The following is a 13,242-nucleotide window of genomic DNA, read 5'->3' on the forward strand; positions in this document are numbered from 1 at the left end:
CAGCAATTAACCACCCGCTGGCTAAAGGCAAATTTCCGCACATCTATTCTACATCTGTCTTTTCTTAATTTGAATTTATGCTCCCTTAGGTTCGTAATCTGAACAAGTGGAAGGATCCCATCAGAATTCAGTGTGCTCAACCCATTCAAGGCCTTATATACCTCAATCAGATCACCGTGCAGGTGCCTAGTCTCCAGCCACTGCAATTTGCAGAACTTAAGCCTCTCTTGGTAAGAGGATCCCATCATTCCCCTCACCAGTCTTGTTGCCCTTCTCTGTACACGCTCAAGTAAATCTACATCCTTCCTAAAATGAGGCCTCCAGACCTGTACGCAGTACTCAAGGCGTGGCTGACCATTGCCTTATACAGAAGGATAATCACCTCCTTTTCCCTGCTAGCAAAATTCCTATATATCATTGACAAAACCCCATGACCTGCCCTGGCAGTCTGTCTGCATTGCTCAGAAAGCTTCATATCTGACTGCACAATTACTCCCAGGTCTTTTTACATTTTCTACCACCTTAAGTGTAGTACCACACAGTTGGTACGTTTCTCTGTGGTTACTTCTACCCATATGCAGTACTTTGCATTTGTCAAGGTTAAACTTCAGTTGCCACTTCTTAGCCCATCTACCCAAATTATCTAGATCTGTTGCAGTAGCACACTGCCATTACTAACCCTGCCAACCTTTGTATCATCTGCAAACTTCGACACTAAGCCTGATATACCTTCATCAATATCATTGATAAATATACAAAATAACAGTGGACCCAAAACCGAACCCTGTGGGACTCCACTAATAACATTAGTCCACGAAGAGCAGCACCCATTGATTACCACCCTCTGTCTTCTCCCACTTAACCATCCTTTTATCCATTGTAGCAACTTACCCTTAATACCATTCTGCTCCAATTTGTACAATAGTCTTCCATGCGCAACAGTGTCAAAAGCTTTCCTGAAATCCAAATATATGATATCAAAATTATTTTTTTGCATCCAGTTCCTTTGTAACCACATCATAATATCCTATCAAATTTGTCAGACAAGACTTTCCCTTAACAAACCCATGCTGTGTCTGAATTATTGCTGCAGTCTTGTCTAGATGATCCTGCAATGCATCTTTAACCAGTGACTCCATTATTTTACCTGGAACAGAAGTTAAACTAACTGGTCTGTAATTACTCGTGTCACCCTTCGATCCCCCTTTGTGAATTGGGGATACATTTGCACATCTCCAGTCCGTGGGAACCTCCCCTGAGTCCAAGGACGCTCTCATAATTATGGCTAAGGGTTTGCTTAGTTGCTTTGCCACCTCCTTTAATATAACTGGATAGATCCCATCCACCCCAGGTGCTTTTCTTATGTTTAACTTCAACAATTTCTCCTCCACTTTGCTTTCAGTTATTCCAAAATCATTAAGTATCCTGCTACAATTTGATAACCTTCTGCCATTTTCAAACCTTAATAATTCCTCATGTGTGAATGTAGATGCAAAATACTCATTCAGTTTGTTTGCTATCTGAGCAGGATCATCAACAGCCGAACCATCGATGTCAAGTGGACCAATAAGATTCATCCCCTTCCTTTTAGAGTTTATATAAGTAAAGAAATCCTTGCTGTTTTTCTTAGCATCTTTTGCCAAGGATTTCTCGTAATCTGCCTTCGCCTGCCTAACCTCCTTTGTCACCTGATTACAGACTAGCTTATATCTGCCATAGGCTTCTGAGTCGCTTAATAATTTATATGCATCCCATGCATTTTTCTTCTCTATTACGAGTCTCATTAGTTCATTTGATAACCATTTAGGCCTAAACCTTGAACAATATTTCTTAATAGGTATGAAACTTTTAGTAGCCTCCATGATTAATTCCTTGAATGCTTCCCACTTAGAATTTACTGTTGGTAACATCGTCAGTTGATCCCACTGTACAGAATTTAAAAACTGTCGGAGAGCACTGTACTCACCTTTACGAAAGCAAAAACCCTTTCCTTTACCCCTGATGGTAATTAAATCTTTAAGTAAATCCCACATCAGTACACTGTGATCACTGCCACCTAGTGGTTCCTTTAACTGCAAATTCTTAATACACGAATGATCACTGCTGATAACCAGATCAAGAGTATTACTTTCTCTGATTGCCTCTCGAACATGCTGCTGCAGAAAACAATCATCCAATAAATCCACAAAAGTCTGACTAGTGTGTAAGTGACCAACCCACAAGTTCCAATCAATATCTGGGAAGTTAAAATCTCCCATTATAAGACATTCCGATCTACCAGCCCACTCTATTTCTCTGTACAATTGTTCATTGTACTCATTCGAGTCATTAGGCCTATAACACACTCCTACTCTTAGTTTTGTTTTCGCAGTGCTTATGTCACACCAAACTGACTCAACAGTGCACTGTTCATCTATATCAACTGGATGCACTTCTTTTGATTTTATGTTTTTCTTAATTAACAGCATAACACCACCTCCCTTTCTATCCTGTCTATCCTTTCTGTACACATTGTACTCCCCAAATTCCAGTTCAGCATTCCTTATATTTGTGTGACACCACGTCTCTGCTATCCCAACAATATCTGCCTTTGATGTCTTGACCAACACTTCAAATTCATCAAATTTATTTACTATACTTCTAGCATTAGTATACATGCAAGCATACATGCTCCTACTCCTATTCTTAGTTACCCTAACACATCCCATATACCCACCTATTTCAGGATGACTGCCATCCGTTCCTGACACCCCCAACACCCCACGCTCCAGGTCGCTACTTATTCTAATAGAAGTTGTGCAAGAATCACCTTCACCTCTGCCTACGGCTACTGTTAAACTATTAGTCCTTGTATCCCCCCAAGCTATCAGTTTTCCGACCCACCTAACACTGCCTCGATAGCATCAGCAAATATTCTTGCAACCTTTCTATTTAAGTGTATCCCATCCCTGTAGAAGCAGTCTCTCCTGTTAACAAGTACAGTCCAGGCTGAAAAAAATTCTACCCCTTGAGCCTTACACATTCTTTCCAGGGCTGAATTGATCGACAAGGCTCTCATCATATACTCCCTTCTATCGTGTCTGGGCAGAATTGCAGACACTTTCAAATTCAACCCTAATTCTCAGCTTTTGTTCAACAGTGACCTGTACTTGTTAAGTAATTCTGCCGGTCTCCTACTCCTAATATCATTAGTGCCAACGTGTACAACTATATCACCTTTTGTGCCCTTAAAAGATGATATCCACTCTACAACGTCATCAACCTTTGCCCCTGGCAGACATACCCTGGTCCTGTTCCACCTATCCTTTTTACAAAGCATGTTTCCTGTTTCCCTGACAATAGTCACCAACAACTACTAGTTCCTGTGGGACCAGCGCATTCTGCCCTGGGGGTTGCCCCTATATTGCGTGATGAACAAGTGCAAGCTCTGGCATTGATGTGGGCAGCTGAGAGCCTGATGGGCCCCTCAATTTAGATCTTTCGGGGGCATCCACCCTGTCCTTCAAACTCTCATATAGGCCCATAACAACGCTGAGTTGTTGCCTGATTTCCTTACACTCCTTACATCGTGCACACACAAAGACATCCCCCATGGCAATGTCATGTTCCGTTCCAGAGAGTTCGGCAAACATTTCACAAGTTGCACATTTTTTTTTAGGCTGTGATGTGTTGGAGAATCGCCCCCCTCAGTTCTCCCCCGAGTCACAGCACTCCTGCCTCAATATATGAATATTGTTTAAGGCTTAGACCTAAATGGATGTACTGTTGTCTCATCAGTACATCAAGAAGAAAAATGCATGGGATACATATAAATTATCAGGTGATACAGAAACCTATGATGTTAGATATAAACTACTCTGTAATTAAGTCACAAAGGAGATTAGGCATTTAATGCAGATTAAGAGAAGACCCTTGGAAAGAACGTGAAGAAGAGCAGCAAACACTTCTATGCTTATATTATCAGTAAAAGGAAGGGGTTGAATCACATTGGGCCACTTGATGTCAATGGTTTAACTGTTGCTGGCTCTGCCCAGGTTGCTGACAAATTGAATAGGTATTTTGTATCTACATTCACATATGAGGAATTCTTTAGGGGAGGGGATGCCAAATTCTTTAGGAGATGCCAGAATTTTTTCAAACTCTACTGGGAAGCTAAATGAGTTGGTGCTAACTGAAAGGAAAGTGAAATAAATTGTTGAAGCTCAACTAAAAAAGGCACCTAGGGTGAATGGGATCTATCCAGTCATATTAATTGATACAGCAAAAGAGAAGCAAACCTGTAGCCATAATTATGAGTGCATCCTTTTGGATTCAGGCAAAGCTCCTATGAACTGGAGATGTGTGAATGTATCCCCCAATTCATAAAGGGGGATCAAAAGGTGATGTCAGTAATTACAGACTTGTTTGAGGGTTCCAGGGAAATTAATGGAGTTACTGGTTAGAAAAGTAATGCAGTTATACTGTAGTGACAGAATGGATTTGTTAGGAGGGGGCTGGTGTTGTTTGACCAATCTGTTTGGATACAGTGGTGAAATCTAAGTATATGAAATAAAAAAATAATTTTGATTTCATATACTTAGATTTCAGAAAGGCTTTTGATATTGTTGCACATAAAAGACTGCTTTACAAGCTCAGTGGGTTCTAGCACCCCCATAATTAGAGAAGGTCACCAAATTACAGTACAGGGTCCATTGTTGGTTTCAATATTTATTAATGCTATTCAAAGGTATATCAGGCTTAATGTCTAAGTTTGCAGATGATACAAAGGTTGACAGGGTGGTTAATGATAGTTATCAAGGTAAGCTACTGAAATGTGAAAATGATAGTGAGAGCATGATATAAGCTTAATGACTCTGATGAGAATAACAAACAACTATATATAATGAAATAGAATGAGCCAGTAAATCAGAATGGCTTATAATGGTTATTTGAACTTTCCAGATGCTGATTGGAATTTGTGGGTTGGTCAGTCACGCACTAGCAAGTCACACACTTCCACACATCAATTCTTCCACACAACCATCCTTCCTCATTTTCAATTTATGCCCCTCATCTGTATAGTCTGAACATGAGGAAGAATTCCATAAGCATTGACTTTTCTCAAGCCATTCAAAGCATTAAATTCTCTCAGATATGCCAGACAAGCTGTACTTGCTACCTGGGAGTCTAAAATGTTTATGGAACTGATATTCGGGTGACATTCAAGTCTAGTGAACCCAATTTCGGCGAAGTCCGTACGGTCTGTGACAGCCAAATCCTGTGCTTGCACCTTCGCGATGGTTTGACTGTTAGTAATCCTGGGTATAACCTCCATGCACAAGCACATTGTGGGTGACCACCCAGGTGTGAACCAACGTAAGCAGGGGTCGAGGTGTGGCGTCCACACCACTTGAAGGAATGCCGCCCCTCTGTTTTATCAGGCAATACTAGGTGGTAGATGACTCTCGTGAACCTGTGCAATATCACCACTTTGCTTATTGGAGGCTTGAAGTGGTGGAACCCATGTTTAGTCTCCATAGCTAAGTTCCGGTCAACTCTTCCCCATCTCTTCCATCATGCAGTATGACTGATGACTTTTGAGGTTATGATGAACATCATGGCAAGATCCAATCTTCCTCACATTTCAAGGGTACAGCTCTAAAACAGTGTTTGCAGGCCGGCCGTTAGTTAGTACACCAGAACGAACCTATTGGTAACTCTTTAGGAGGCTTCCGGATCAGCTAGTGTATAATCTTGCTACCTCTACTCTGCTAGATAGTGACTGGAGGGAGTCCGAGTAGAGTGTATGCAGGGGGGCATTGTCGAGGCCATGTTATGTCAGGGATCTGGGTATATTCTTACGATGTGTACGCCATATCCAAAAATTTCATTACTTCATACAGCATGTCCCCCCCACCGAACTTTTTGTTACTATTGAATACGCCATGAATTGTCAAACTAATAGAGTAAGCTTATCTGCAAAAAGATCTAAACCTCCCTAACACTTTCTAGTTCATTTCACAAATATGTGTGGTCTCAATTCTAATCTCAACAATGTCCATTTCCACTAGCAGCCTGCCAAACCCCACGTACTTTTTCTGACAGAATCTCAGTTATCGGTTACTTCAACTACTGCTCATCTCAGTTGCCCAAACTATTCTCTGTATGATTCATTCCACCTCAAAGGTGGTAATTGTGCTTATGTCCGTTCCGATATTCCCTGTCAGTGACTTGGTAATTTGGAATCTCCTCTTTTCAATCTTCTCTGGCTTTCTACCTCATTGTGTCAAATTCATCTGTTGTCTCTACTGTTCTTCCAACTCCACTAATCATTTGGAGCTCTTTGACTTTCTCTCTTTACAACTTGACTTTATCCAGTCCAACTTTCCTAACAGTGAGGTAATTTTCCTTGGTGATTTTAATGTTGACAACTCCAGCTGGCTTCTGTTTTCTAGTCACCGACCCAGCTGGTCGAGGTGCTGAGGCTTTTGCAATTACTAATGACCTTGCACAGATTGTTTATTTACCGACAAGAATACCGGACAATCCCAACCATACAGCCAACACGCTTGATCTTTTTCTCACAAACATCCCTTCTAAGTACACGGTCGAAGTGAGTGGTCCTTTAAGCACCTCAGATCACAACTTGGTGATTCTTTTCTGCAATGGAGCCTTTATCTCATGGCTATTCCCAATCTCGTATTGTTTGGCATTAAAAGAATGTAAAATGGGATGACCTGCGAGATTTCTTTTCCTTGGTCGGATTACTGTTTCAGAACTTCTGATGTCAATGTTTGCTCAGATCGTGTCAGTGAAATCATTTTTGTAGGAACGGAATCCTTTATTCCACACTCCACTTTAAAATCTCGTCCTTTATCTAAACCTTGGTTTTCCAATAAATGTGCTAAGGCTATTCAAGAGAAGAATGTTGCATATCGTAATTGGCTTGTTTCCAACTCTTCAGTTTCATTTTCTGCCTACGCCAAAGCTTGCAACAATTGTAAAGCAGTTATTAATCAGTCCAAACTAGATTTTGAACAGACTAAGAGTAGAAAATTTGCTTCTTGCCCTAATGGTAGCCGAGCATTCTGGTCTCTTGCCAAAGATATTGCCCTCTGCTCCCACCTCTCTCAAAACCAGATGGTTCTGTGGTCACTTCAGCCAAGGATAAAGCTGACCTTCTAGCATCCCATTTTTCTTCCAACTCATGTATTAATGATCTTGGTAAAACACCTCCTACCATTCCCAACACGCTCCATTCAGTGCCTCCTGTGGTCTTCCATCAAAAGGATGTTAGAAGGATTTTGACGAATGTTGATGCTAAGAAAGCTCCAGGTCCTGATGGTATTTCTCCACTTGTTCTCAAAACTTATGTTCCTGAACTTACTCCTGTTCTATGCCGCCTTTTTATACTTTCTTATTCCAAAGGTGTTTTTCCTTCTGCTTGGAAATTTGCTCATATCCAGAGAGTTCCTAAAAAAAAGGGTGACAAATCCCTCCCATCCAATTACGTTTACTGTTTCTAAAGTAATGGAGAAATCAATTCACCGCCAACTCTTAAACTATTTAGAAACCTTCCCTCTGATCAATGATCGCCAGTATGGATTTCGTCAGTGTCGATCCACTGGTGATATTCTGGTTTATGTTACTCATTTATGGACAAATTCAATGGAAAAGTTCGGTTAAACACAAGCAGTTGCTCTTGACATCTCAAAGGCTTTCATATCATAGCTGATCACTCAGCTATGATAGCTGTTATGGGAAAGCAGATATATATATATATATATATATATATATATATATTAGTTTTCCCATTATTTTTGTTTACTGCACTAATTTTATTTTTAGATATCATTGTAGTAACACCTAATATTTAAATTTATTAATATGCTTTAAGTTAAACATGATTACCACTAAAAAATTATATATCATGGAAAATGTAACATTTTCTCTGATAAATGTAAAACTGCCACATATATATTTATATACTGTATAAACGTAACATGATGTTATAAATATAGATATCGTTTTCAAATGATGAGAGTGCATTTGAAGATGATCTTAATGAAATTTATATAACACTCATAACTGTATTATAAACCCATATATACTGTTATTTTGCCGTATCCTTTGGTGAAGACACATATTAGCTCTCAATTTTCTAAATTAAACTATCACTTAAACAGTGATGGTTTAATTTAGGGCTATTTTTTAGCTTTCTCCTTTTTGTGTTTATGTTCCAAACTTTACGAAATAAGTTAATTTCAACTTCTAACCTGTTATTTTATGATCTCTCTTTCTTGTACTACTTTGAATTCCTACTCCTGCTGGAAAATTGAAATAATATGGAAAAATTAATATAATAATGCAAAATGGTACAAGTAATGCAAAAGCATCATTCATACTCTACATTAGCTGTTATCTTTCCAATAGTATGAAGCTTTTTAGCTCTTCCTTGTACAAGAAAAGTCAACATGAAATGCATAAAGGGTCTCTGAGGGAGTTATATTGCGAGTTGGTCAAGTGAACATAATCTTTAGTTGTAAATAGTGCACTTAGCATGACCCAAATGTATTGAAAGTTGCACATATTTATTGATACTACCATTATATTCTTTCCTCTTTCTGTTCCATTTTAATGAGTGAGTTCATTTTATGATTTTTTTTTAATTTTGAAAATTTGGAATAGGTTATTTTATTATAATCTGATTGATTTGTTTTGTTATTTTGCAGATGTCTCTCCATATGGAGGTAAGAAAGTTCAATATGAATCTTATTTTTATGTGTCATATTTAAATCATAAGGAGGTGCTTATTTTGCCTACTTCTGAATATTTAGTCTTTTTAATTTTGCTTTGGAATAATAATACAGTGGGACTTGGTTATAATGAGCACAGAAATAACGAGATCACAGCTAGTACGAGCAAAAAGCCATAATGATTTTAATTTACACGCATTCCCATACAATCACTCACTGTTATAAAGAGCATACTACATGGATATACCGAACAAATTTTGGTAACTATGCAAACATTCTTAATTGCTCAAGTAGTCAGAAAAACCCAATTCTTGGAATAGATGAAAATGAAAAGGGCGACTTAGCTTTATGACCACCTGCATTGGATTAGTGGCCGGTTTATGACCTTGTCCTCAGGGGACAGGGCTATACAAATGTTTCTTAAATTGTATAGCACAATTGAAATCAGTTAATGATTTATTTTCATTAACTGATTTCAAATGTTGGATGGAATACAGATTTCCTGTCTGTTCATTTCTGATTTCACATACAGTGAAATCGGAAATGCCGTAGCAAAAACTTATAAAGTTTCTGAAAAAGCGTCATGTGATCTTCCATTTTAACAAATCAGTCTCAGCAAGAAATGGTGTGGCATGTAATTTTAATACTGGTCACTCTTTCTTATAATCAGCCCTTCACAATATCTGAGTTAAAAGAATCCCTATTATAAATTATAAACCATCCGGTATTGCCACTGGTGCAGATGGGGTATACTACTTACTGATAAAACAGCTAAACAAAACAGCATTATGCTTGTTATTATCTTTCTACAATAGATTATTTTTGTAAGAATTTTTATCCTAACTCCTGGTGACATTCAGTTATCTTCTCTTTTCCATAAGCAGGAAAAGATTAGTTATCTCCACATAATGACTGGACTGTTTCTTTTACCAGCCACTAAGCAAGATCCTAGTAGAATGGTACATAAAATGACTTGTGCTGTCCTCCCAGGTGCCAAGCAATTGTGATTGAGCAATTTTTCTGTGCTTTCATTGTGATGTTCTAAAAGGTGAATTCTAGTTCTGCTTTATGGTCCTCTCCTTAATAAATCCTTTTATTTAATAGCAGCTCTTGTATCAAAAGTACTGGTAGAGAGCAAGGAAGGAAAGTAACCTTTCTTTATTTTTCATATTTTATTTATAGACTAACTCCTACAAATTTCGCTTGGTTCCTCTAGGCAAGTGGCAGGGCCGGTAACCTTGGCAGAAAAGTTCATCTGCTAAGGGCTAAAAGGAGCTAACACGGAATGCAATACATTTCCATCTTTAGAGCCGACAAGCTGTTAGCCAGAGATAGAAAATGACCATGATTCGTCACACCCAAAGTGTTTGAAAACCAATTCCTTGGCGACAGACTTATCTAAATTTTTAATAATGCACTCTACTAGTAGTAGTAGTGGCAGGTGATGCAAGAAAGCAAGTGTAAAGTGTATGAGCTTACGCAGCATCAGCCAAAAAAAAAAAAAATCACACCATTCCCTCCAAATGCCTGTCCAGTTCCTCCTTAAATTTATTCAACCTATCAACTTGCACAATGACAGATGAAAGTTTGTTCCAGCAATTAACCACCCGCTGGCTAAAGGCAAATTTCTGCACATCTATTCTACATCTGTCTTTTTTTAATTTGAATTTATGCCCCCTTAGGTTCATAATCTGAACAAGTGGAAGGATCCCATCAGAATTCAGTGTGCTCAACCCATTCAAGGCCTTATACACCTCAATCAGATCACCGCGCAGGTGCCTAGTCTCCAGCCACTGCAATTTGCAGAACTTTAGCCTCTCTTGGTAAGAGGATCCCTTCATTCCCCTCACCAATCTTGTTGCCCTTCTCTGTACACGCTCAAGCAAATCTACATCCTTCCTAAAATGAGGCCTCCAGACCTGTACGCAGTACTCAAGGCGTGGCGTGACCATTACCTTATACAGAGGGACAATCACCTCCTTTTCTCTGCTAGCAAAATTCCTATATATCATTGACAAAACCCCATGACTTGCTCTGGCAGCCTGTCTGCATTGCCCAGAAAACTTCATATCTGACTACACAATTACTCCCTGGTCTTTTTCATTTTCTACCACCTTAAGTGTAGTACCACACAGTTGGTAATTTTCTCTCGGGTTACTTCAACCCATATGCAGTACTTCGCATTTGTCAAGGTTAAACTTCAGTTGCCACTTCTTAGCCCATCTGCTCAAATTATCTAGATTCTGTTGCAGTAGCACACTGCCATCACTGTCATTAATAACCCTGCCAACCTTTGTATCATCTCCAAACTTCGACACGAAGCCTGATATACCTTCATCAATATCATTGATAAATATGTAAAACAACAGTGGACCCAACACCGAACCCTGTGGGACTCCACTAATAACATTAGTCCCCGAAGAGCAGCACCCATTGATTACCACCCTCTGTCTTCTCCCACTTAACCATCCTTTTATCCCTTGTAGCAACTTACCCTTAATACCATTCTGCTCCAATTTGTACAATAGTCTTCCATGCGCAACAGTGTTAAAAGCTTTCCTGAAATCCAGATATATGATATCAAAATAATTTTTTGCATCCAGTTCCTTTGTAACCACATCATAATAACCAATCAAATTTGTCAGACAAGACTTTCACTTAACAAACCCATGCTCTCTATCAGAAGAGCCTCTCAGTAAGCTATCCCCCTTTCTAATCCAAAAACACCTGGAAAGTATTGTAGGGTCTCCCAAGACAGTTAAGAGACTGCAATCAGGGGACTTACTTGTTGAAACTCTAAACTTGCAGGCGCCTCTGTAGCTGGGTGGGCAGAAGCAGCAGTGCATAGCACACGCTTCTTGATTAGACTTGGATTCGAGCCCGTGACCACCAAATATGGAGGATGCAGAAAGGTCAGGGAATGACCACCGCATATCCCTGGAGCAATATGGCCTTAGTTGCTAATGCTCCTAAAAACCAAATAACAAACAAACATCTAAACTGCAGGCATTCTGAAAAACTGCTAAAAATGACAAATTTTTAGCAGTTTTTCTCAAATTTTCTCAAATTTTTATTTCCATAAAAAACTACTCAATTTATAGATAAGATTGGAACACATCAGATTCTGCTCGTGGTGGTGTAGCTATTTTAATTATCTCAAAGATTCCGGCTAGGCAAATCACTCTTAAAACCAAATCGAAGTTGTTGCTGTGGATCTGATTACTCAGATTGCTTTAACACTAGTCTCGGCCCTGGGTGCCGAGCATTATAGTGATCAAGTGATTCCTTGAGCATTATAGTGATGAAGCGATTTCTAGAGCGTTTTCTCAAGGCTACAGTTTTGTTCATTTGTTAAAGTTTTTTTATGTTCTCATTAAGTAATAGTAAACTTAGTTTTATAAATTGAAATTAAGTTTCAGAAAGGGAAAACCACCTTTCTTTTTTCACTTTAAACTAACTTACTAACTTTTATTCTGCTTGGTCACTCTAGCGACACTGCTCCTGCCTCCTCATGGCAGGGCTGGTAACGGAGAAGAAATTCACTGAACCAGGACTGAAAGGAGCAAAGATGGATAACTATATGTTTCCACCTTTAGAGCCATCGAGCTCAAGACTACCTAACAAAGACACCGAAAATGACTTCTCTCAACTCAAGAGGTTGAAAACAAACCCTCAAGAGGAGATACCAACATTCCTCATACTTCACTCTCTCTCAGACAAGCCTTTGAGTCAACTATCCCCATTTCTTGTGCAGAAATGCTCAGGTTCACCAAAAGCAGTAAGGCGACTCCAATGTGGGTCTCTTCTGGTAGAGACCATGAGATCCCAGCATTCTTCCAAGTTGTTAAAGCTGACCACTTTTGGTGTACAACCAATAAAAGTTACTCTTCGCGCCACCCCAAACTCCTCAAAGGGAGTAATTTCCGAATGGGATTTATTAACAGTATCAGAGGTGGGAATCATGAAAGAGCTAAGTGAACAAAGAGTCATCCAAGCATGGAGGATCATGACTCGGAAAGATGGTATTCTTGTTCGAACTAGGAGCATAATCCTTACTTTTAGCTCAACCATCCTACCAACATCTGTCAAACCAGGATATCTCCATTGCCATGTCCATCCTTATATCCCAAATCCCATCAGGTGCTATAAGTGCCAAAAATACGGACACTCCCAAACTGCATGTCGAGGTGAGGCAAAATGTCCTAATTGTGGATCAAAGGAACACAATCAATCTGAATGCACTGCTACCACTCCTCATTGCCCAAACTGTAAGGGTAATCACCCGGCTTTCTCAAAAACATGCGATCTATGGAAGCAAGGAAAAATAATCCAAAAATATAAAGTGGAAAACAAAGTTACATATTCAGAGGTGAGAAGAAAAATAATAAAAACAGAGCCAAAGTGTACATATGCAAGAGCTGCTCAACAATTTCAGTCCATGGTTGTTCAAACAGATATTTCAGTTCCTCCAAATAATTGCTGCCACCGACAAGTTCCAGCCATTCAC

General features: G+C 39.2%; 1 protein-coding gene across 1 annotated transcript in view; it reads left to right on the forward strand.

The window, feature by feature from the left end:
• Window positions 1-13,242, forward strand: part of LOC150078442 (LIM domain-binding protein 2-like) — a 374,189-nt gene that overhangs the window by 191,058 nt on the left and 169,889 nt on the right. Inside the window, exon 7 of the mRNA XM_090384564.1 lies at window positions 8,712-8,729. Coding sequence (XP_090240690.1) covers window positions 8,712-8,729 — 18 coding nt within the window. The remainder of the gene's footprint in view (window positions 1-8,711; window positions 8,730-13,242) is intronic.

This window comes from Mastigoproctus giganteus, chromosome 11, assembly GCF_048544385.1.
Source record: "Mastigoproctus giganteus isolate SK-2022 chromosome 11, ASM4854438v1, whole genome shotgun sequence".
Classification (NCBI taxonomy): Eukaryota; Metazoa; Arthropoda; class Arachnida; order Uropygi; family Thelyphonidae; genus Mastigoproctus; species Mastigoproctus giganteus.